Source organism: Rattus norvegicus, chromosome 1, assembly GCF_021556685.1.
Source record: "Rattus norvegicus strain SHRSP/BbbUtx chromosome 1, alternate assembly SHRSP_T2T, whole genome shotgun sequence".
In the NCBI taxonomy this organism is placed as follows: domain Eukaryota; kingdom Metazoa; phylum Chordata; class Mammalia; order Rodentia; family Muridae; genus Rattus; species Rattus norvegicus.
The window spans coordinates 242,502,461-242,527,730 of record NC_141534.1 but is presented as its reverse complement, the minus strand read 5'-3'; the positions used below and the strand labels follow the sequence as shown (position 1 = coordinate 242,527,730).

Sequence of the window (25,270 nt, the reverse complement as noted above, 5' to 3'; positions counted from 1 at the left end):
TGGGCTCTGTTTTTCACATTATAGGAAATAGGAGATGCCATGAAGGGACCTCCAGGATAGGGCACTGTGCTGATAAGTGGCATGTGATGTGAGCACGCCCACTCTAATTCTAGTGGATTTTTTTTCAGTTTCTGTAGTAACTGTGGATTCACAGCTGTTGGTATGCAACCACGCCATGATACTAAATATCAGGGAAGGCAGAGCTCGTGAGGGTGAGGGAAGTTTATGCTTGAGAAATCTGTAAAAGGAAAAAAAATAGTATCCTTCACAATTATCTATAGAGCAGATTATATGCTTACCATCCTATTATACATGTGACATCATATCCACTTACAGTGGGAAACACAATCTCGGGGTGGGAATACTGTCAGGAGGCTTAATACAAGAGCACCATGGCCCGTGCTTGTTAGCATCCTATAGAAATTGCCTGAAGCCCAAGAAATTCTCAGTTGTGGGAAGATGTTTCTGTGATGGACACAGGCTGGTATGACTAAGTATATTTCAGACATATGACTGAAAATGTCAGGAGATGCTTATGGTTGTCGTCCGGGGCAGATTGCTATAGTTGGCAGGGGTAGGCATGGACCTTGCATGTTGTTCAATACCCTGCAATCTACCAAGAATGATTTGCTCCGAAGTGTCAGGAGCAAAGAGGTTGGGAAACCTGTGTTACAGGGTAGACATCCAGTAAGAGCTGGGCATCATTAACACAGTAAATATTTACTTTGTTCTCAGTCTGAGTCTAGGGACAGAGGAGCTAATTAGAAGGAGAAGAACTCACAGAATTTGGTTTAGCAGAGGTGATGCGTATTCATTAAATAACTACACAGATAAATATATACTATAATATTCCTAAGTGCTGTAGGACTGTATGTCTCTTTCAGAGCCCCAAAATGGTGAAATACCTGAACAATATACAACCGATCAGGAGAATAAAAGCTATTTTCTTTAGCATTGTGGGTTACGGCCTCCGGCATAAGTGTTTTTAAAGCACATTTTGAAGAATTAATAGCTCACGTGGCCCACCTGGTTTAATACTGTTGAATTCCTTCTCAATCATCTCTTCCGAGGTAGACAGCATAAGGTTCCTTACGTACAGGATTTTCACGGAAGACATTGTGTCTTCGTCAACTTCGACTTCTGGCTCTGCCCAGTCTACTGCGATAGGATGTCCCCACAACTGAATTCTTCCTGTTGACAGAAGAGCGATGAATTATTTAGAAGTCGTGGCATCCTCTCAGCTCACGCTGATGGTCTTTTAAATTGAACTGACCGTTAAGGTCTTTAGTGACCAAGACCACTAAAAAAGATTATTATTGATTTTTTTAAGACATTCGAATAAAGCAGGAGTTGGATGGGAGAGTCTTTAGTGTGACTAGTGGCTTATCGTAATGAGTGAATGTATAGAGAAGCAGGATGTGGTTTGAAATGGAGAAGTGGTAGGCACATTTGACTCGCAGGACAGCTTTTACAAGGGGGAGGTAGGCTTTAAGGTGAGATAATAAAGGGGGAGAAGGAGCAGATTTAGGGCTCAGACACAGAGTCTTGACTCTGTGAAGCATTAAGAGGTCACTTGGACAGCATCCGCCGCAGTTGGAATGTGTTGTCTATTAGCCGGACACCACCACTGAGACATACACAAATGAGCCAGGGTTGGTGGATGGGACCAAACATTCTTTGTTCTCAGCCCCTCATATTTGATCCAGGGCTCAGACCAACTGTGTGCCTTCCGCGTCCTCAGCCTGAATACAGGCAATGTGAGAACGCGGAGAAAACTTATTTTTTAAAAAAATCCCAATTCAGAGAGGACTAAGAAGGCAGTTGAGGATAAAAAATTAACTCGTCTTAAAAGAGTGGGTGTTACCCAAGTCAGCACAGCTTTCTGTACCCTACAGTGGCAACCTACTGGATGTTTCCTTCTACACTGTGTGTTTCCCATGAGCCTCCCACTTCTCTCTCATCATGATCTTGTGGAAGGGGGACAGCACCCAAGTTGCCAGCTTCAAAGATTGTCACCCAACAGGAATTCCCCATCACTATATATCCCACCCACCATATATATCCCTGGAGGCTCCATGTTGAAGCGGTGGGATAAGGTGAGAAGTCAACTCAGTTTCCACATCGTAGGGAAAATCTGGGTTATGTGTTTAATTCACTGATTAGAAGCAAGCTGTATCTTGTAGGGCGCACAGAACTAGACAGAACAAAATCAGGAATTGTCAGTGTTCGGAAGAAGGATTCATGGGTGCAATTATTACATAGGGGGATCAAATATCCACCCTTTCATTTCTTACAAATCAATCATAATCTTTGACCGAACATTCCAGGAGCATACAAACCCAAGTGTAATCTCTTTAATAAATAGCACTAGGGGGCATTGGGCATAGTGGTACTCGAGGGGCAGAGGGCAGAGGAGCTCAAGTTTGAGGTCAGGCAGTCCTAAGTAATATTTTAAAAAATTCTGCAAAAAGTGGGTATCCTAATCCACATATAGAAATCAGATCTCTATCCTAAACTGTGAAAAACAGTAATGGGTGCTGGAGAGGTATCACCACTTTTGGGAGCATTAGCTGCCCCTCTAGCTGACTTCATTTCAATTCTGAAAACCTACGAATGGCTCACAACTAATTGGGACTCAGAGGAGGTAAAGAAGATGATGGGGAAGAGAGTCTACTAGAACACTGAAAATGTCTCAATGCTAACTTATAAAGAGTAGATGCAGAGCTAGAACCTAGCGGAACGTTCGAATGCTGGCCTAAGTTGCTCAAGACCCTCTGTTCAGTCAACAGCCCCATTAAAAACCAAAAGTGCAGTCAAGAAGGACTATATGAAGCCGAAATAAATTCAGAGTTTTGAGCCGTTCCACCTGTCCTCATCTCTCACAGTTTTTATGAGCGTGGACCCTAGTGTAAAGCTTTTTACCACACTAGATCACTGGTTCTCAACCTGTGGGTCAGGTGTCAGATATCCTTCGTGCTAGACATTGAGTGATAACAGTAAGAAAATTACAGTTATGAAGTAGTAATGAAATATTTTATGGACGGGGTCACCACAAAATAAGGACCTGTGTTAAAGAGTCAGTATTATGAAAGTTGAGAACCACTGGTCTAGATAGGTTTTTCCATTAATATGAATTCATATTAGCACTTGACTATGTTTTAGTGAATTTTTTACAGAAAGCCAAGGAACTTTGAATGCTTGCCTGCATTGTTCTGACCCAGGCAGTGTTGGCATGTTGTTAAACTCATGAATTGAGGCTTGGTGCTCATGTGTGTCTGGAGTGCCTAAAGAGAGATGTATGGGAAGAACGTGTTTCTTATCTCCAATTAGATGGAAATGATTAGAAATTGGGAAACACATTGAAAGCATGTCTGGTGGTTATCCTTGGGCTGGTGAGTGTCTATGCTGTGAAAGATAATACTGTCCAATTCTAACTAGCCTGTGAACTAATCTACATGCAGCTATATCCATGATGGGTTTGTTTAATCTTAAAAAGTGTCTTCGCCGAGGATCCTCTGTAGGACTGCTATTGGTCAGTGTTCTTTCTCCTCATGCGCAGATGTGTGAATTTCCAGAACACATCTGTAAAAACGTTACGGAACTGAAATGAACAAGATGAAGAGCTGAAAGGCGACAGGGAAGCTCTTGCGAGGTCTGCTGCGGGACACCCTGGTCAGGAACGAGGCTTACCTGGCAGCAGCCTCCGCCTAGCCATGGCGGCTGCGCGGTGACTCTCATATTCCACAAAGGCAAACCCCCGGTTTTTGGTTTTATCGGCAGCGCTTGGGTAGACAATGACATCAACAACTCCTTCAGTGACCTTTTTCATCTCTGACAAGATTTCTTCTCTCTTTTTGGTTTTGGGGATTCCCCCCACAAACAACCGGCAGTTGTCCACACTGGCACAGACGCCCAGGAGACGGCCATTCCTAAATGGGGGAAAAGCAATGTTCACAGGTGAGAATCTGTGTGTAATGGAGGGCGGTGGCAGAGGTTGCCAATGTATAAAACTTTCGAAGACAATGTGGTTTCTTTAGAGGAAAGATCTTTCAATATAGACTGACACCCCTCCCCTCTTTTCTTTTGTGGTACCAGGATCTTTGCATGTGCGCACAGATTCTGCCACTGACCTCCTATGTATACCCAGTCTTGACCTCTGAACTTTTTAAGAAGAAAAACTAGATGAAGGGCTGATTGGTACTCGGTCTCTTTAGACTAGATGTAGGTTTACCACTTGCCATCCATTTTCTTCGCATCCTGATGTCCCAGCGCCAAGGCATCCATACCGGGCCCTGCTCCTTACTTTGCCTACTCACCCTCTGCTACTGAGGTTTTGCTGCTTCTCATGATGCATGCACGTTATTGCCAAGTCGAGGAGCTGTTCTGATATGATTACTGTTAAAAACGCACCCCCCCCCATCTTAGTTAGGGTTTAACTGCTGTGAACAGACACCATGACCATGACAAGTCTTATAAAGGACAACATTTAATCGGGGCTGGCTTACAGGTTTAGTTTATTATCTTCAAGGTGGGAGTATGGCTGCATCCAGGCATGCATGGTGCGCGCATCGCTGAGCGTTCAACATCTTCATCTGAAGACTGCTAGTGGAAGACTCACTTATAGGCAGCTAGAGTGAAGGGTCTTAAGCCTACAGCCACAGTGACACGCCTACTCCAACAAGGCCACACCTCCTAATAGAGCGACTCCCCGGGCCAAGCATATACAAACCACCACACCCCCCAATCCCAAAATTACAAAGAGCCAGCAGTATGGCTCAGTGGGTAAAGGCGCGGGTTTGTAAATGTGATGATCTGTGTTCTCTCTCTGGACTCACATGGTGGGAGGCTAGACCGAATTCCCACAAGTTGTCCTTTGACCACCATACTCATGGTGTATGTGACACACACAGAATAAATAAAATAAAGTAGAAATAGTTTCTTGTCTAATACAGATTTTCTTATATTATTTGTCCCATACAAAAGAGTCTGCAAGATGAGCAAATTAGGTGTTATTTCTATTCTATTTTCTAGACAATGAACTTGAGAGTCCAAGAAATTAAGTGACTTGTGTAAGGCCTTATTGATTCTGAGAAGTGCAACCGGCCCTGGGGCCTCTGTCTATTCTACTTTGCAGAGCTACCTCTTAGTAAGACGAAGGGGGCCCACACTGGTACAGATGATTGACAAGTGTGCATAAGTGTCAACCAAACAGTGCCCTTCTGGAATAGACGCTAGCAAACAGAGGTGAGGTCCAAGCCATAACATGCAGATGGTCACTACGCTGCCCTGCACTACACTGCGTGACAATACAATCCTTGAGGCAGCTTTGTTGAAATGGCATATTCTTGTACCTGGACATTGGCCCACTGTGTACCACAGTATATTATCCTTGTTCTTTTAAAATGCTTTCCTCTTTTTATGTGTATGAGTATTTTGCCCATGTGCATGTATGTGTATCACATGCATGTATGCAGAAGAGGGTTTTGGATGCTTTGGGACAGTCGTATACCATCCTGTGGGTGCTGGGGACCAAATCTAGATCATCTGTAAGAGCAGCAAGTGCCTTTAACTCCCAAGCCATCTCTCCAGACCACCACCCCTGGTTCTTGACCACTTTCTGTCAATGGACAATTGTCAGGTCTTCCAAAAATGCCTTCTCCTTTCTAAATGTATCTAAAGAATGGATAGTGTCGCTTCTGACTGAGAATTTCTAGCAAACGACGGACAGGCTTTTCCACTGAAAGATACTCTACAGCCGTTAACAATAGCAAGACAGAAGAACATGAAGCAATCAGGAGACACTTTTCATTACACTCAGAGTTTGGTTTTTTGTTTTGTTTGTGTTTTAGAATGTGAGAATTAGTGTGTAAGGTCATTCTTTTTTTTAATGTATAGAAAATCTCGAAAGATAATCAAAGGTCAACACAGTATTTTAGGTGTCAGGGTTGTGGTTGAACAGTTTTAACTTTCGTGCCATTTGCCTTTCGATATTTTCTGTGTTAGGTATTAGGCTGGGACTTCCTCCTGGAACCGGATGAAGAAGTTCCCCACACTGCTCCTTCCTTCTTCCCCTCTCCCCTTCCTGGTGCCTTTCTCCATTTAGATTTGGCTGATACTTTGTTTTTGCCTTTGTAGCCTCCACATTCAAGAGACAACAACATTAATATTTCTGTGTCCAACTTATTGCTTAACATGGTGTCCACTAAACAATAGCCATTTTCCTGAAATTACATACTGATAATATGTTTACTACTATCTGAGAGAATACAATTATGTCTATTTACCAACAATTCATTACATATTTACCAGTTGAAGAACATCTCAGCTAATTCTGTGCTTGGGGCATGTGAGTAGTGATGTAGTAACATTACTGTGTAGATTTTCCCCTTGCAACTATTTCCCTCAGATATCACCAAAGAGTGGCAGAACTGTACATATTATATTAATGTTATTTATATGAAGAACCTTATTTGCGTTTTTCATATTGGTATCGTATGACATTTCTGACTACAATAAATGCATAAATGTTTCCATGATGTCTGTAGGAGCATTGACTATTTTAATTTTATAATATTCGTGATAACTGGATTATGCTGGCATATTGACATATTTTGAATTGAACTTTTCTGATAGCTAAGATCATTAAAAGCTTTTCGTATAATTATAGACTATGTGTATTGAGAAGGACCCCTTTTAATCATTTGCCTATGTTTATTGATTTTTTTCTTTTGATGTTAGAAAGTTTCTTTTAAAATTCATCTACTCTCTGAACAATTTTCAAATTTTTCTCCTACTCCTCAGAGGGTCTCTGCATTTTGATGATATTTTCTTTGTTCCTCATAAGCTTTTACTATAAAGTACTCCCATTTGTCGATTCCCAATTTATTTCGTGGTTATTGGTGTTCTAATCAATAAATCCCTGCCTTTTTTGAGATTGTGGGGAAAGAGTATTAGGCTGGATTTTATAAATAATGAATTCATTTTACAAATGAAAACAGTGAGGCCTCATTAACCAAAACTCATGTTCGTCATGAGTTAAAGGTCTCCTCTAGGCAAGTGGGAAGGAGACCATTCTGATTTTTCTTGGAACCAGTGGCTCGTGGTTGGGGAACGGTTGTTCTGATCTGTCTGGTCACTGGTCATTGCTTCTCCTTTGCCAAAGAACCAAGGGCAGGAGTGAGAATTCACGAGTCTCTCTCACTCTTGCGGCAATCCCCAGAGAATGTGGTGTCTTGGGGAAAGTGGGGACTGACAAAGTGATCTTCCTGCTGGTTTCTTGGTTTGTTTGTTGAATTATTTCTTTCAACTTTATTTAGTCAGGAGCTCTCATGTCTCAAGCTGATTCCAAATTCGCTATATAGCCAGCTATGGCCTTGAACTCCCAATTCTTCTCTCTCCCTCTCTCAAGAGCTAAGATTGCAATTGTATACTACCATACAGGCTTATGAGATTCCTGGATTAAAACCCAGGCTTTGTGCATGCTAGGCCAGGACTCTATCATATACATTGCACCTCTAGCCCCTAGTTATGTGTGCTTTAAATTTTACTTAAGAAAGTATAAATATCTCTCTCACTTACTTAGAGATACTCTGGTTTTGTTGTTGTTTTGTTGTTTTTTGGTTTTTTTTTTTTTTTTTTTTATGGTTAGTGGGCTGTTCTGGTATCAGTTGCCAGCAGGAGAGAGTCTAGAATTTCTAAATGTGTGTGTCTGCTCAACATCCTTTCCCAGAACTGCCTGGAGATAAAATTCACTTTCTCACAAGCCAAGGACATGACTTTAATGTCTCCAGAAGCCAGGCATTTAGAGGATGCTCAGTGAATATTTGATGGGGAGGAAGATGATGTGATAACTGCAGCTCTTTCCTGGGTAACAGCCTCATCCATCCCTTGAGAAATGGTGGCTGACAGCAAAGTAAAGGTTATTGTTCCTTTCTGGAAGGAAGGTTTTTCTCTCTCTGGCAGATTGACCATAGAAGAGTGGAGGTTGTGAAGGTCTCCTCTTGAGTAGTTCATGTTGAGTTTATCCCACTCCCTAATTTTTAAAGGTTCTCTGTGCCTTTACCTTGCATCTGGCTTCCAAATGGAGATTTGGCTATTCCCGGACACTTTCTCTTTCCAAATTATTATTTCCCCCCCTCTTTCTCTGCCCTCCTCACCAGTCACCCCCACAATTGCCAGTCAACTTACAGAACACCCAATCCTTTGAGTGCCAGAGATCTAAGTACCTTACCTTTGTTATTTGTACGACACCCTACAAGATAGAAATAATTTTTAAATCTGTTTTACAGAAAAGACAGTTGGATTCACGGAGGAGACTGTCAATGAACTATCACCCTGTAGCATGGTGGCATTTATTTCACATCTTCTCTGTTTTCAATAGCGTGGTCAGGCCTCGCTGAGTAACCTCGGGTCGAATAGATACAACTAGCTGTCAATCTCCTGCACAGTCCATTCCACACGTTGCAAATCAAAAACTGCCTTAGGATTGCCCTTACCAATATGACGTCTATGTTTCAGAGAAGACTCGGAGATGCAGAGTCCTCTCATTCCTGGAATCATATAACTAGAATACATACGTTGTTGGAATGGCTGCCTTAGTCTAGGTGAATGCTTTTTAAATTGGTATAATTTTAAACATTATTTTTAAAAGATAATCACTTATTTAGTTTTACGTGTATGTATGGGTACCTCCATGTGTGCCCGTGTGCCATGCCTGTACCCGGTACCTGAGAGAACATAAGATGAGGTCAGAGCCCCTGGAATTGAGTTACAGACAGTTATTTTCCTCCATGAGGATGACGGGAACTGAACCCAGGTCTTCTGTAACAGCTTCAGGGGCTCCTAACCACTGAACTATTTCTCCAGCCCCTGTATGTTTTTATTTGTGATTTCATTATTATAAAGTGATCTCTTTATAAAGCAAGTAAAATGACGGTTTTGCAAAGCCGTCTCCTCATTTGTCAGTATATATTATTTTTGTCCGATATTTATAGCATCGCTGTGTGATATAATCAAGTACAGAGATAAAGGTGATGTTCCAAGAAGTTGAAGGTTTTACCAAAGGGGAAAAAATGACCTCGGGTCTCCTGATTGGGGGTCTGGTTTTCTGCACATCACACAGATTTCTTTTTAGCTCTGTAGAGGCTTGTGTGGAACTGACCAGCTTAGGCGGTAAAGATTGCCACACCCAGTCATTCTTCATGTAGCTAAAGAGTTGAAGAAAATTGAGCTAGTTTTTAATTTCTTCCCAGGATTGCTAGGATGCTTTGTGATGCAACATACTTTCTTATACAAAGTAGGAAAATACTAGGCAGCAGGCCACTCTGTCTGTGGTCAACAAAGGTAAGATTCCACTAATCTTAAGGTTTGTCTGCATTACAGAAAAGGGATAAATATGGAAACCGAATTTTGGAGTTGAACTGTGGTAACCTTTGCTATCTGTTGGCTACTATGTCCTAAACATCACATTAAGTTTTCAAAACTCTTTGACTTATCTTTACAATCAAACCCGGGAAATGGATATACTCTCCACTTTATAGATGAAAGCTGGGGCTGAAAGATGGGTCAGTGGTTGAAGCATGCATTGCTCTTGCAAAGGACCCAATTTGGTTCCCAGTATCCATGTAGGGCAGCTCAAAACCACCCGTTATGTACAGTCACAGGAAATCAGGTGCCCTCTTCTGGATTATGCAGGCACACACGTACATGCACACACATATGAACACTCACACACATATACATACAAGTACATAAACACACACATACTTAAAAATAAAGTAAACCTTAAACACATGAAATCAAGTCATAAAGAAGCACCTACTCGCTGCCCCTTAAGTGAAGCTTGGCTGCCCCTGTTGCTCGCCCTCCCAGGCGGCCCAGGGTTTCTTTAAGAAAGGATTTATGGAAGATTTTAATCCCAGGTGACATTTTTAGAAAGACAGTCTTATGAAATCATATTATTGGTTATACATCTTCAATTTTACCCTCCCGTGATCTCATGGTTTAAAATGCTGTAGAAATGCTGTAAATGTGAGCCCTCTCCTGCCTCTACTCTCGTACAGTTGCCCTACATCTTTCCTGAGGTGTCACATGCTTCCTGCTTCTCCCCTCGTCTCTCTTTCCCAATGGCTCACCCACTCTCACAGACACTTGGAATCAAATCCCATGATATTTGCCCCATATCACATGTGATATCAAGTCATCATGTTTCCCCTCCTCTGGCTTCCCCAGTGTGTCTAGTTCTGACCCCTTTTTGTCCCTTTTGCTTGTGACCACTCGTTGAATCACTTATTCCTAGGATGTGCCTCAGCCTTTGACAAGGTTTCCGTCTTTCCGGTCCTGCTCTACCGTAGATGGCTGTCTACTCAACAGCTGTAGCAATGCTTTACAATCCACAGAGCCATCTAAAATTCTCCTCCAGTTCCAAGTCTTTGTATAAGTAAGTTCAGATTTTTCAGCAGGGACAATGTTCTCCAACCGTCCTGCCTTTAACCATTTCTTTTCTTTTTCCCCTGTCTTTTCTTCCTGTCTTTTAAACACATCAAACATCAATTTTGTTTCAATTTTAGGAATTTTTTTTCTTGCAGTTTGCTGCTTTTTCTTTTCTTTGAGTAACCTTGTTTAGGGTCTGACTATCTTGCCTGAAATTTTTATCCAAATATCAGATCAAATTTCACCTTTTCATAGGATTTATTTTCTTAAAACCACCAAATTCAAATAGCATTCTCTCTACACAACCTTTCTGCTTCTTGGTTTTTTTGTTTGCAAGTTATTGATTTAACCTTTTATATTTGTGTTCTATGGGAACAGAGGATATCTTGATACATTTCTAATATCTTGAAGAGTATTCAGTACATATTAATGTAATTGGTTAATTAATAAATTTTATCTCTGTGGACTTTATACCTCATACAGAAATGAGATTAAATAAATGTTTAACCAGATCACTTTTACCGAAGAAAGACCTAACATTTCACTCCTAGTTTGGCTAGCTTACACACATACACTATCTTGATAGGGAACAGATGCAGGAGCAGTTTTAGAGTCAGCTTGCATCTGGCAGATGAGGAACTTACCGAATTTCATAATTATTAAGTTGCTTGATTGCATTCTTGGCTTCCTGCTTATTTGAGAAGGTTACAAATGCATAGCCTCTGTTGTTCCCATTGAAATCCATCATCATTCTCATTTCATAAATTTTACCAATCTGCAGTGAATAGAAACAGAGCATTCTTATCTACATATTATATTCCCAAATGTACTGTACACACACACACACACACACACACTCACACACACACCACACACATACATACACACACACTCACACACACAGACACACACACACACACACACACACACACACACACACTCACACACACACAGGCCCAAGTGATACTTGCTGAACTGCCCCCTACCATGTTTGGCATTTATATCCATGGGGAATGGCTTGCATTCTTTTATGCCGGCTTTAGATTAATTATCTAACTCATGGGAAAAGCCGAGTTAAATAAAGAAAATATAGACAAATGGCATTTCAGCCTCCGCTAACAGAATGTACTTTTGGCTGAGCAAATGACCTTTGTCATACAAGTATCTGGAAATTTATGTACTGTCTTGGGGACCCAAAAATGCATTTGTCATCAGAAGCACAGTTTCCTGGTAGATTTGCCCATGCCTTCTGAGTCGTTCTCTTAACTTCTCCGTGCTTTGACCTTTACTTGGCTATGTTCTGTCACTGACATTTATAACAGGAAATGAGGGTGCTCATTTGGGACTTTGCAAAGCTAACTTCCTGGCTGTCTTTTCCCCACTGCTATGATGTCAGAATGAATACATCGTATTTCATAGGTGGCCTGGGGAATGCTCTTATTTTAGCAGTTTTCAGGATGAAAAGGAATGTTCGCCTCAATCCAACTGATAGAGGATCAGAACCGCATAGAAAACAGTACTTGTTCTCTGTCCACCCAGCTTGCCCTTACTCTCCCTCTGTACTCCAACTGTTGTGAGTAATGCGGGCTAAGCAGTTGATTACCCCTAGCTTTTGCAAGCAGGGTGGTCCAAATACATACAATGGTATATGGGAAGAGATGCCATTAAGCATTACTTCAATGCTTGGATGCTTTCTTTTTTTAAAAATTTTTTTGGATATATTTTTTTATTTAACCAATTATTAAATTTATTTATTTATTTGGTGTAAGTGAAGATCTGCTAATCAGGGGGCAACCAGATCTTGGGGGTCAGTATTTAGCATTTGAAAAAACAGCACCAGATCAACCCCCAACGCTAAGAGTTATCCTATAACAAGTAAGCAAGACACCAGATTAAAATATAGTGAAAAGAACAAAAAAATAATGTTAAAGAAAGCAAGCAAGTGAAATTGCCACAATCAATAAGGAATTTTCAATTTATGGGTGATGAATGATATTGTTCTTTAAGAAGTAATTTATACAAACCATCTTCCTTCCATGCACGGGAAAGGTAAGATGCACATTGTCCTAACTAGCTCTGGTACTGTCTACACTGTAATCTCCGTACCCCAATCTAAGGAAAAAATCAAACAGTTCAATATTAGGGGCACATAGTGTTAAAGGATATATGTGAGTCTTTTTGATGAAAAACTTGATCCAAAAAGAGAGCATGTATTTTCAAGAAAACAACTAGTTGAAAATAAGCTTCACTCTGTAAAGTAAAATCTCTATCTTTTTTCTCACCTGAAGACTAAGAGAAGAAAACACGAATTTCAGTTCCTTCAACATCATGGTAGCTAGCCCTTAATCCATGTCTTCTCTCACCAAAGAAGAACAGAGTAGCCGGTCCATTGGTCACTGTGGAACATGTGGACAGCACCCATACATGTGTCTGTTTTCTATACATTTGAGGACTGGGTGATCAAGCCATCAAGTAGTTGGTCCTCTCTTATTTTCTGTCTCACATAAATATTTAAATTTGTGGGCAATTTAAGCTTAGGAGACTCTGGAACTCCATTGTGGGAATTATATTAGGTGGTAAATATGCCAGAGGATGTCACAATATAGATAATTACCTTGAATAAATTATGAAGGAATCTTTGATTCTTTGATGATTTCTTTGTGAGACTTCATGAGAAAAATACTAGCAGCTTTAAATTCTCTCTCTCTCTCTTTCTCTCTCTCTCCTCTCCCCACCCCGTGTGTGTGTGTGTGTGTGTGTGTGTGTGTAAGTGTGCGCACGCATGCATGCATGTGAGCCCTTACATATGTGTGTGTATATACATGTGATATAACATGATATTTTTATAATTTTAGATGATAGCATACAAAACTCTATGTAATACATTTCTGCCAGAAAAGAGAATAAAGAAAAATAAATTCTCAAATATATAAATACCTTCCTTTACTATGTTAATTATCCCCTCTTTAAACCTTGCCTATCAGAAATCTTGTAATATTTGCTGTTCCCACGCAATCCTTTATCTTTTAAATTCTGTATTCTAGGCTGCATCTAGGTAATTTTCATTGGCAAAAAATTTTTTTTTGGGTGTTTCATTTCTATAAATATATTTTTTATTTTTATTAACTTGAGTATTTCTTATATACATTTCAAGTGTTATTCCCTTTCCCGGTTTCCGGGCAAACATCACCCTCCCCCCTCCCCCTCCTTATGGGTGTTCCCCTCCCAAACCCCCCATTGCCACCCTCCCCGCATAGTCTAGTTCACTGGGGGTTCAGTCTTAGCAGGACCCAGGGCTTCCCCTTCCACTGGTGCTCTTACTAGGATATTCATTGCTACCTATGGGGTCAGAGCCCAGGGTCAGTCCATGTATAGTCTTTAGGTAGTGGCTTAGTCCCTGGAAGCTCTGGTTGCTTGACATTGTTGTACTTTTGGGGTCTCGAGCACCTTCAAGCTCTTCCAGTTCTTTCTCTGATTCCTTCAACGGGGGACCTATTCTCAGTTCAGTGGTTTGCTGCTGGCGTTCGCCTCTGTATTTGCTGTATTCTGGCTGTGTCTCTCAGGAGCGATCTACATCCGGCTCCTGTCGGCCTGCACTTCTTTGCTTCATCCATCTTGTCTAATTGGGTGGCTGTATATGTATGGGCCACCTGTGGGGCAGGCTCTGAATGGGTGTTCCTTCAGTCTCTGTTTTAATCTTTGCCTCTCCCTTCCCTGCCAAGGGTATTCTTTTTCCTCATTTAAAGAAGGAGTGAAGCATTCACATTTTGATCATCCGTCTTGAGTTTCCTTTGTTCTAGGGATCTAGGGTAATTCAAGCATTTGGGCTAATAGCCACTTATCAATGAGTGCATACCATGTATGTCTTTCTGTGATTGGGTTAGCTCACTCAGGATGATATTTTCCAGTTCCAACCATTTGCCTACGAATTTCATAAACTCGTTGTTTTTGATAGCTGAGTAATATTCCATTGTGTAGATGTGCCACATTTTCTGTATCCATTCCTCTGTTGAAGGGCATCTGGGTTCTTTCCAGTTTCTGGCTATTATAAATAAGGCTGCGATGAACATAGTGGAGCACGTGTCTCTTTTATATGTTGAGGCATCTTTTGGGTATATGCCCAAGAGAGGTATGGCTGGATCCTCAGGCAGTTCAATGTCCAATTTTCTGAGGAACCTCCAGACTGCTTTCCAGAATGGTTTTACCAGTCTGCAATCCCACCAACAATGGAGGAGTGTTCCTCTTTCTCCACATCCTCGCCAGCATCTGCTGTCACCTGAGTTTTTGATCTTAGCCATTCTCACTGGTGTGAGGTGAAATCTCAGGGTTGTTTTGATTTGCATTTCCCTTATGACTAAAGATGTTGAACATTTCTTTAGGTGTTTCTCAGCCATTCGGCATTCCTCAGCTGTGAATTCTTTGTTTAGCTCTGAACCCCATTTTTTAATAGGGTTATTTGTTTCCCTGCGGTCTAACTTCTTGAGTTCTTTGTATATTTTGGATATAAGGCCTCTATCTGTTATAGGATTGGTAAAGATCTTTTCCCAATCTGTTGGTTGCCGTTTTGTCCTAACCACAGTGTTGGATATATTTTTTATTGACATTTCAAATATTATTCCTGTTCCTGGTTTCCTGTCCATAAGCTCCCTATCCCCTCTGCCTCCCCTTCTTCTATAAGGGTGTTCTCCTCCTTAGCCACCTCCTTGCCCCCACATTCCCCTACACTGGGGGTCCAACCTTGGCAGGGCTAAAGAGCTTCCCCTTCCTTGGGTGCCCAACAAGGCCATCCTCTGCTACATATGCAGCTGGAGCCATGGGTCAGTCTTTGGGTAGTGGTTTAGTCCCTGGGAGCTCTGATTGGTTGGCATTGTTATTCTTATGGGGTTGCAAGTCCCTTCCGCTCTTTCAATCCTTTCTTTAACTCCTCCAACAGGGGTCCCATTCTCAGTTCAGTGGTTTGCTGCTAGCATTCACCTCCTCTGTATTTGACAAGTTCTGGCAGAGTCTCTCAGGAGACATCTATATCCTGTGATTGGGTGCTTTCTGCTTTGCCTTTCTCTACTAAACTCCAAAGGACTCATTGAAAAGGATCTATTTCTCCTTCATGAAGGATGAGCACAGTTTTTACCTGTTCCATGTGCCTGCCATTTTCAGGAATTTTAGTATGCCAGCTGGAACTCTGTATATAAAACCAGGGGCACTGGTTCAGAGACTACACTTGCTACCAATTGATTTTTATCATGTAGGGGAAGAGCCACATTCTTGTATTAAATGTGTGTGCCGAAAAATATACTTGGTAAAGTGTTACAAATTAAGTTTCAGATTTTGTCCTTTCTAATTTTGAGTTTAGTCTCAAGTTGCGATTTGGACCTAGGGAAATGGATTCACTAGTAGTCATATAAGGACATCGATAACCATGTTCTTAAGGATATTGAGTAACCATGTCCTTAAGCTGTTCAGTGCACTAAGTAAGACAGTTAATTCTACTTATAGAAGAAAATTTTATTCATGTCAATGCATATGGATACATATTTAAGCCATGACAAGCATCCATAATTTCTTATATGAAATGCTGTTCTTTATGAAGTCATAGTAAGAGATCAAATTGGAGCAATATCTTATCACTGGCTGCTCTGTACTGTTAGATACATCGGATTTGCAGTGATTTAGCTGCTAATTCTGAGGCTGGGGGAAGAGATACGAATTTGAGTTGTCAACAGTGGTCTTTCAATTTTTTAATTCAACAAGACAAAGAGCTGGGCAAAGGCACTAATAGTAAGGGGACAGGAAGATTTTAACACTGTCTATATTTGATGTGTGCAACTTGGGAACGAACCATCAAACTGGGCACTGGAGAGATGGCACACTGGGCAAAGTGCTTGCCATACAAGTACAAGGGTATATGTAAAGCCAGTTGCGATAGCACACATCTGTAATCCCAGGGCTTCTACAATAAGCTGGGATGCTGAAATGGGAAATTGGGAAGTTCGTGAGCCAGCTAGCCTTGCACGTGCAGCAGTGAACACTAAGAGACCCCGACTCAAATCAAACAGAAAGTGAAGACAGATACTGGTGCCGTCTTCTGGCTTCCACACATATGGATGAGGCTTTCATCCATATTCACACACACACACACACACACACACACACACACACACACACACACACACACATTGTACACATGCATTATACACAGAGATTTAAAGAAAGGCAAACAAAAAGTAAAAGCAAACTAGAGAGAATGGTAGGTATTTTTCTCCTGAAAGAAGAAATTAAATTTGTACTCACTTTTTCACACAATGGTATGAGTTCATCCTCAAAAAGGTCCCGGGGAAGTTTCCCAATGAAAATCTCGCAGCCCCTTTCTGGGGGTGTAGTATCCCAGCCTGGTGGAGGACCACCATATTTTCTTTGTCCATTTTCCTGTGTGTTCAGGGAAGAATGGTGTATGAGGGAGAAAAGAACGCAACAAAGTCTTTAGTTTGCTTTTCTCATTTAAAAAATCATTTCAGTTAAGGACTATTTGGGGGAATTGAGATTGTCAAGTAAAAATAGTTGATTATCTAGAAGATAAAAATTAAAGATCCATTTATGCCTCAAGGCAGCACTTCTCTGCTTCAAAAGTTTGCTCAAGATAAGCATAGCTGACATTTGCAAGTGCTGAACAATAGAAATTATTCAAAGATATGTTTACATGATCAGTTACAGTGAGTGGAGTATGCACCCTAATAAAGAGGTGTGATTCAGAACCCACCACAGGTCTAGAGAAAGAGCCAAAATCTGTGGCTCTGTGTTTCATCTTTTAGGAAATTACTATCTTTGTCATTTCATTTTCCTCTGTTAGAGCACTTAACTGAGTCCTAGATTCTTAGCAATTAAGGACATAGTTTGTCCTATTGTTGTTGTAAGGATGTCTCAAAGAAAGATTATCAAGTGATCAATCATAATTGATATCTGGGCTCTGACTTAATGTTAGAGTCATGTGAAGTGGCAGCACTGCTTGAATGGACTGTTTTGACTCCATTATTCACTAGCTGTGGGACTCTAGGTAAACGACTTGGTCTCTCAGCATCTTGGTTTTCTCATGTACAGAGTAGTGGCATCAGCAGCCTTTGTCGAGAGGGTAACCTACATCAACTAGGCAAGGCTTGGCTCTTGGCCCAATACTCAGCTGTTACTAATTCCTCTTTTCCCTTCTTCCGTAAGTCAAGCCAGGCAGTGGAGAAACCCTCTAAATAGAAAAACATGAAGATCAACACTTGGAGTTGGGGACTGGCTAATTTTGGGGATAGCTGCTGGGGGATTTAAGTATGTTTCCAAAGATGACAGGATAGTAGGATATGTTTCCTAATATTGTCTCTCATGTGAGGAGTAACGATGCTCTCAGTCCAAATAGCTCTGACTTCTATTTTTCTCTCTTGACCTAATGGAGGTTCTTTTTGGAGAAGAATGACACTGGCATTTTCCTCCAGTGCCAACTCTCTGCTTTCCTAGGGGTTAGAGAGCAAAGCTTGAGCTTTGCTGCTTGATGCTGCAGTTCATTTGATGGAGCGGGTGGGGAAGATAGACAAGCTACACTGCACACCAGCGCAGTCAGAACTCTAGACCATTGTATCATGACTACTAAAGGGGCCAAATGTTAGCGTTCATCACAAAAGTCACCATTAATACATTAGGCGGTTTTGTGCCACGATGCACGGTGTTGTGTATCAAATGTAATGCACAGGCTAGAAAGAAAAACACCCACGTATCACTCCACCTGTCCTCAACAGTAATTGCGGGCTGGAACTTCAGTCTCCCTTTCCAAATGTTTTGTGTGTATACTTTAAAAAGGTGTGTTTTAGTTTACAGATATTGTTTTGTGAGGTGACTGTTTATTGTTTAAAATAAAAACAAACCAGCTTGTAATGCCACCTTTACTCTCAGCGTATACGACCGTCAGCCATCATTTGGCAGAGTTTGCCCTAATGCTCTTTGGATGGCAGTATTTTAAAAGATGTCTGTCGTCAGGTTCACCTCTACATTCTTAGCATTGCATCTGATGCTGCTTTAAATAATAAGACACAAGGTTGCCTGGTTATATCTTTGCTTCAAGACATTGGGCAGGCTTTGTCTTACTAAACCTTTAAAGCTTCACCCATGGAGTGCTTGTAATTTCTTACCCTATCGTCTTGCCCTAGCAGCTAAACCTTGATATCACTAACAAACCAGCAGAAGTCTGTACTTTATTCATTTACTAAGACAACAAACGTATACATCTGCCAAGAATGTGGGATCTATAGCTTAACCGAGAGTTTTCTCAACATATCAATTTGACATTTGTGAAGTTTTATTCAAAGTTTTCTTTTCTGGTTACTCAGCTAATACCTATATGCCACATAAGATCCTGGCCTCAGAGCAATGTTTGGTCCAAAGCCATAGTGTCCCATTTTACAGAAGATTCAAGGTCAGAGAGTAATTTGTTGATGTCATAAGGCTGTTATGCAGAGAAGGCAGTTTGAACACTGGAAGTCAGCCTGAGTTTATCAGCTTAATTCTTACCTATATTACATAATTATACAATATATGTATGACATAATATTGGAAAGCCTAGGGACTTACAACCAACATAGACATTAAACTCAACATTTGAAAATGTCCTGTCACTAAAGCAGAAAGTGCCCTGCCTCACTTAACAGTCTTCAATTTCTAGTCACTCAATTACACAAAATTCTGTGGAGAGCATATCTTATACTGACTGTGTATGGATTATTATTAACAAAATTATTAATGTTGATCACCGTTCCCTCTCTGGGCCAAATCTCGCTACTTGGGTGATGGCTGTCCCTGCTATAATGTTTCCTGAGCATTTCAGATATTTGTAACACCCAACTAATCATTAGAATACACAATATGAATTTGACTAATATTTTTACCCCTCAGATTGAGGAAATCAAATTCATATTCTCTAATGGCAAGGTGAAATCCTCAATTTCCCAAGATTCCTTTGACTTGAAAATAACAAGCAATGAGCAAATTGACCTTTTGAAGTCCCATTTCTGTTGTCTTGACTGCTGTAGTTACTAAAAACACTGATGTACGGTACGGCTACGAGAGCTCCATTTGCTCATGTGCTTCAGAGGCTTATGCACTGTGTTTTTGTGGTTTCTATAAACACATGAAAAAAATGCCCAATAATAGTTCTGGGGATTGCAGAGTCTGACCGGTTTAGAGATGCCCTGAAGTTCATGCAATGGGGAGCATTTGCCCTGGGAACCACCCACTAGGCTTGGAATGCAGCAGCAGCAGCAGCAGCAGCAGTAGAAGTTCAGAGCAAATTGAAGCAGGCCTTGGGCATTAGTCACGGGGTCAGAATAGCTGTCCATTACTCTGAAAGGACAGTGGGCTGATATTTCAGGCCCTATTTTTATAGTTGAGGAGTTTAAAATAGGTAAAGCCAGACTAGAACTGTGCTTTTCCCTTTTGGCTTGTATCCTCTGGGCCTTATTCTCCTCAGCAACCCAGACATATTGATAGTTTAGGGAAACAAGGTAGAGATATTTTCTTAGAGGGTTTTTTTTTTGTTGTTTTGTTTTTTTGTAAGTGAGAGGATGTTATTCAATTCTGGGAACTTTTACCTTTCCTTATAATCAAGTTTTTAAAATCTTTTCTGTTTCTTCACCCACATAAATAGGTAGAAAACTTCTAGCTGTCCAATTAAAAATAAAAGACTCAATTCTAGCTACAAACCCTGTTTCTTTTTTGTGCATTGCATGCCAAGGCTGCCTCATAACTTGGTTTATGTCAAGAGTGTTTGGAATTTCCTCCTCCTCAGATATTTCAAGTTTTTCTTAATGAAATTATGGCTACCACCTTCTTGACCCTGCATAAAACCAGATAATTTTGTTTAATAGATCATGATGGGTAATAAGTTTTAGAATTAATGCTAAAAGTTTATTTTGTCCACAACACATTGGAACTTTTTGTACACTTTGGAAAAAAAATACCTTCTTGAGGTTTTAAAAATGTCAGACATTTGCTTTTCTAGCTTACTTTGCAAATAGGATAGCCATGGTTTTATTAGTGATAAAAGTGAATTATGGCACAAAATTTTAATAGCTCACACTTCAGTGTTGAGCACTTGAGAATGGTGGTTAATTTCCTCATAATTATAAACCTGAGATGTGCTTTTGCCTTTCATACAAAAGAGTTTCCCTTTAGCCTGGTTTTCAGTTTAAACTTTTGAAATATAAATACATGTACATATGAACAGCACTAAATCGACACACTATGTTATATATATATATATATATATATATATCATATATATATCATCACTAACAATGCCAAAGAAGAGAGCAGGAGAAGAAGAAAAAGAAAAAGAAGAAGAAGAAGAAGAAGAAGAAGAAGAAGAAGAAGAAGAAGAAGAAGAAGAAGAAAAAGAAGAAAAAGAAGAAGAAGAAAAAGAAGAAGGAGAGAGAGAGAGAGACATGAGAGGGGGAAAGAAAAGGATAGAATGATGTCAATATGGTTCTCATTTATGAAATTCTCAAAATACTGAATTAAAAACTAAAAATTTTAAGATACGATACTTTTTAAACACAAGATTTTTCTGTTAAACTAGTCAAAATTAACTTCTGTTGTCCTGTGAAGGCTTGTTCCCCCAGGGTAGGGGAATGCCAGGGCAGTGAGGTGGGTGGGAGAGGGAGCACCCTCATAGAAGCAGGGGGAGGGGAAATGGGAGCAGGGGAACCAGGAAACGGGGATAATATTTGAAATGTAAATACATAAAATATCAAATAAAAAGGGATTAAATTGAAAACAATTACCCAAATGGCAATAATAAAAAAAAAGTGAACAACAACAACAACAACAGCCACTGTCAGTAAAACACCAGTGCTGTGTAATTGAGTTAGGCACTGCAAGGCTCAAATGTATCGACTCACATAATCTTCCCCACTTGTGAAGATGAGGAATCAAAGACACAGAATGCACCTAAATGCATGTACATAGTATTAATGGCAAAGACAAGGGGATCCCAAGACCAGGCTTTTAGTTACAACATTGGTTTCCACGGTTCATACAGTATTTGCCCATATATACTTATTTTATGGGAAAAACAGGGCTCAGAGAAATTACATAAACTGTCTAAAACCCTAGCAGTTCAACTTATTGCAGAACACACTATACTGAAGATCTCATGGGTCTCAATCAAGTGAGATTTATGACAAATTTATTACTCAAACCTTTTTTTTTGCTTATTTTATTCTCAGGCTAATTAACCATTTGCTCTCTGGGCTACTATGCTTACTTTCTTCCCAATTTCACCAAATGGGTAGACCAGATGGCGGTTTCTTCCTGTGTGTGAGTTCGTTTATAAAAATGGAGATCATTAATTAATGACCCTCACCTGGTTTTTATTCATTTTAATTCTTTTGATGACTGGAGATTTTTTATATTAAGTTTGTAATAATTTTTCTGGTCCTTTTTGGTGCTTTGTATTTCTGTCTCCTCTCAAAAAGAGAAGAAATTATGCATCTTTCCAAATTGACTGCTTTAGGATCCTGACTTTATCCTCTACCTTGTTTATACACAGATGCTGGCCAATGGATCACTTTGTGGTAGCATTTCTAGTTCCCATAAGCCTGCTATAGGCAGAAAAATGGTTTTAGGGTGAATACCTCTGCACAGTTCTCAGCATCAGCACCAATGCATTGGGAACACGTGTCTAGGTTGTGTCTATGAAAGTTCATGAGTCCTCAGTATATTTTCCCAGCTATCAATTTGCAAGATTGACTAAAAGATTTTATTTAAATAGTATTTCTTTTATATTCTGCCTACATTACATCTCTCCCATTATATGACAGGCAAGTCTCATAGGCCCGAATTAAGATATACTAAAATGTAGACTTTTTGCCTTCTACAACAACGCTATAGTGAACATTTCTCTTCTTAATTCTACACAAAGAATCATTTTGGGCATAGTTTATTTATTCATTTAGTGAGACACAGGTATTACCAGGTAGTCCAGGCTAGGGTTTCATCCTTCTGAATACTGGGATAAGAGGTGTGTACCACCATACCTGACTAGATTTGGAAGGTTTTTGTTACTCTTCTTTTGTACATACTCTCAGTGTTGGTGTTATCCTTATTAGTTCTGTTTTTTATAATCCATTCAAGGTATAAGCTATAGTTATGTAAAACATTATTTGCCTGAAGGCTATTGAAGGTCAGTTGCTTTGGTACATAGTCCCATCTTCATTTTAAGTTATTAATAGTATCATAAAGAAGAAGACAGTTTTAAAATAGCAAATGGAGTCTCTAATAAAATCTCTTGATACTTCTTTATCTTTGAGGAGCATGTGTTGCAAACTTTTCAGGGAATCGGTATCTTAATGTTTGAAACATTCAAAAGCAACTTTCATTAAAAAATGTTTTTTTAATACATCAGCAAGGATACTAAATTCAAGCAGAGATGACATCAGAAGTCAGAATACATATTCTGAGCATGTATATTTGTTTCTACATAAGAGAACATGTAAAGTGCCAACTGGCTTCAGAGACCAGCTCACGTCTTGTAAAGCAGTTTGCATAAAGATGGACTGTCAATCATGTGTTTCCCTGCTGAGTCCTGGGATCTCTGTGCTTTGCCCATTCTTGATGAATCTTGATGCATCGTTCCAATATCTAGGTGCCTGTCAAACTTTAGATATGAATGGGGAAGAGCTTGGCTGACACTCTCATGTGTTTTGGGCTTTTACAGTGTGTCATTTAGCCAGTAGGCTCAGCTTGTTAAACTCCAGGCAATGTCTTCCATGTGGGGTTGTGTCAATAAACGTGGAGTCCTGAAAATTTTGGTACCAATAAGTTTTGCAACACTCAACAACCAAAAAGGTATTAAATCAAAAGCGTGATGAATCCTTGGTGTTTCTGGGGGCGCTCACCTGCACTGCAACTTTGCTGGAGCCTTGGTTGTAAACACACAGCATGTGAGCTGCTTCATTGGCCCACCCCATGCCAGTGAGTGCTATTAATACACCAGGGCTCCAACTCAAAACTATCCTATTTCACAAATTATAGTGTTTTTTTACTTACATATAACATTTTCTGGTTTGACAGAAGCATAATGGTTTAATTATGGGAAATGACCATTTTCTTACTCTTACCCCTCAGCATATCATCGTTAAATTAGTACACCTTTGGGTTTTATTATGTTAGGATGATTGACTTTTTTCAAGTTTTGCTTGAATTACTGACTTGAGTTAGATAATCATCAGATGAATTTTGGCTTATTTTTGGGACAGTTTCCAACAGTTTCTGAAATGGGCCAGCCTCTTTTGGTCTGTACTATGTGTGTATATGATGAGCTACTATCAGCATCATCGATTATAAGATCAAAATATCAATCAATTCTGAAAACCATCAATGATGTTCTGAGCCTTTCAGTACAAACAAACGTGCAGCCAAGATTTAATTCTTCATGCAAATCAAGCGCGTTAGCTCTGAGTATTATGTTTGCTTCCGTTTTGGGTCAATGATAAAGCCATGGGTATATCAAAGGAGACTTTTTAAGATAAATTTACTCTGACTTATTATCAACAAATGCTTGATTTGTATAGCTATTTTATATACCCATATACATAGGAATGCATGAAAGCTTACTAGGCAAAGGGGGGTTATGAATAGAAAAATGTTAAAAGACTCTTAAGTTAGGTATAACTTTTAAAATTGACTAATAGAGTAGCAGCTACAGATCTAGACAAACGACACGAACTGCCCATGTGTAGATGGACATGGTAAGGGAGATTGGGTTTGGATAATTACTCTTCTGTCTGTCCCTGTTTTCATGCATGTCAAGGTCTGTCTTCTTTAATGAAGCTGGTTTTAGGTGTGTAAGACATTCCACAGTATCTTTATTCTCTTTATCCCACCCTTGTGAACCTTGATTCTTTGAAAGCCAAGGGACTTGGCAAGACAGTGGTCAGTCAGTTTTTCTTGCCTTTAAGCTATTAAAAAGTAGCCTTTGCTAGGTAATTGTAGTAGTCTTGTGGGAGTGTCAGGATGTTTTTGGAAGGGAGTTTTGATGCGGTATTGGAATGTGTGAAAAATGTTTACAGGATGAATGTGAGCCAATCAGTGGAGGCCTTACAAGTACTATTCTTTCAGTTAAAAAGACAGTGGATTTCCAGTTGCACACACATAGCTATTCTGTTAGTTCCATAATAACTTCCTTTGAACTGTACCACTTCGATACCTAAAGAAGATTATGTATATATGTATATATATATGTGTGTGTGTGTGTGTGTGTGTGTGTGTGTGTGTGTAGCATAAATCAAGACAGATATAATGATATTTACAAAACAAGGAAATCATGATCATGTTATTGGTTGGAGCCATTCATGTACCGAGAGCTCAAATCATTTGTCCTGCTCTCTCTGTTTGAATGATTATCAGGGCTGAAGGATTAAGACATGACTCCAACTTTCCTTACCAAAATGCCTGAATGAATTGAAAATGGAATAATTCTGAATGGGATTAATTTCATTTAATACTATTATAACATTCTATGTATGACTGCCTCAGCTCCCTGCCCAGTACTTTTAGGTCAACATTGTAAAAGAGTCATCAATCTGGAGTCATCAATCTCCCCATTGATCTGTATTTGACGATGTATTGATGGGTTTTATTGCTGTTGTTTATTTGTTCTGTTTTGCTTTTTATCTCTGACTAAAGTTTGGATTCTAAAAATGAAGAGTCACTTGTCCCTGCTTGCTAGCCAACATCAACAAGAGGATAGCTCTTAGGAAACTCTTGAGTTTGCCTGGAAACAAGAGTCCATAGTTAAAGCCCCTGTCTGCCT

General features: G+C 39.9%; 1 protein-coding gene across 7 annotated transcripts in view; it reads right to left on the bottom strand.

Moving 5' to 3' along the window:
• The window catches only part of A1cf (APOBEC1 complementation factor), a 93,117-nt gene that overhangs the window by 33,872 nt on the left and 33,975 nt on the right, over window positions 1–25,270 (bottom strand). For 5 of the 7 annotated variants that reach the window (XM_087603125.1, XM_087603131.1, XM_087603139.1 and 2 more), the window contains 4 exon segments: window positions 16,720–16,854; window positions 11,076–11,206; window positions 3,691–3,929; window positions 1,027–1,191 (listed from right to left, as the gene is read on the bottom strand). In XM_087603125.1, coding sequence (XP_087459251.1) covers window positions 1,027–1,191; window positions 3,691–3,929; window positions 11,076–11,206; window positions 16,720–16,854 — 670 coding nt within the window. 7 annotated transcript variants of the gene reach the window in all.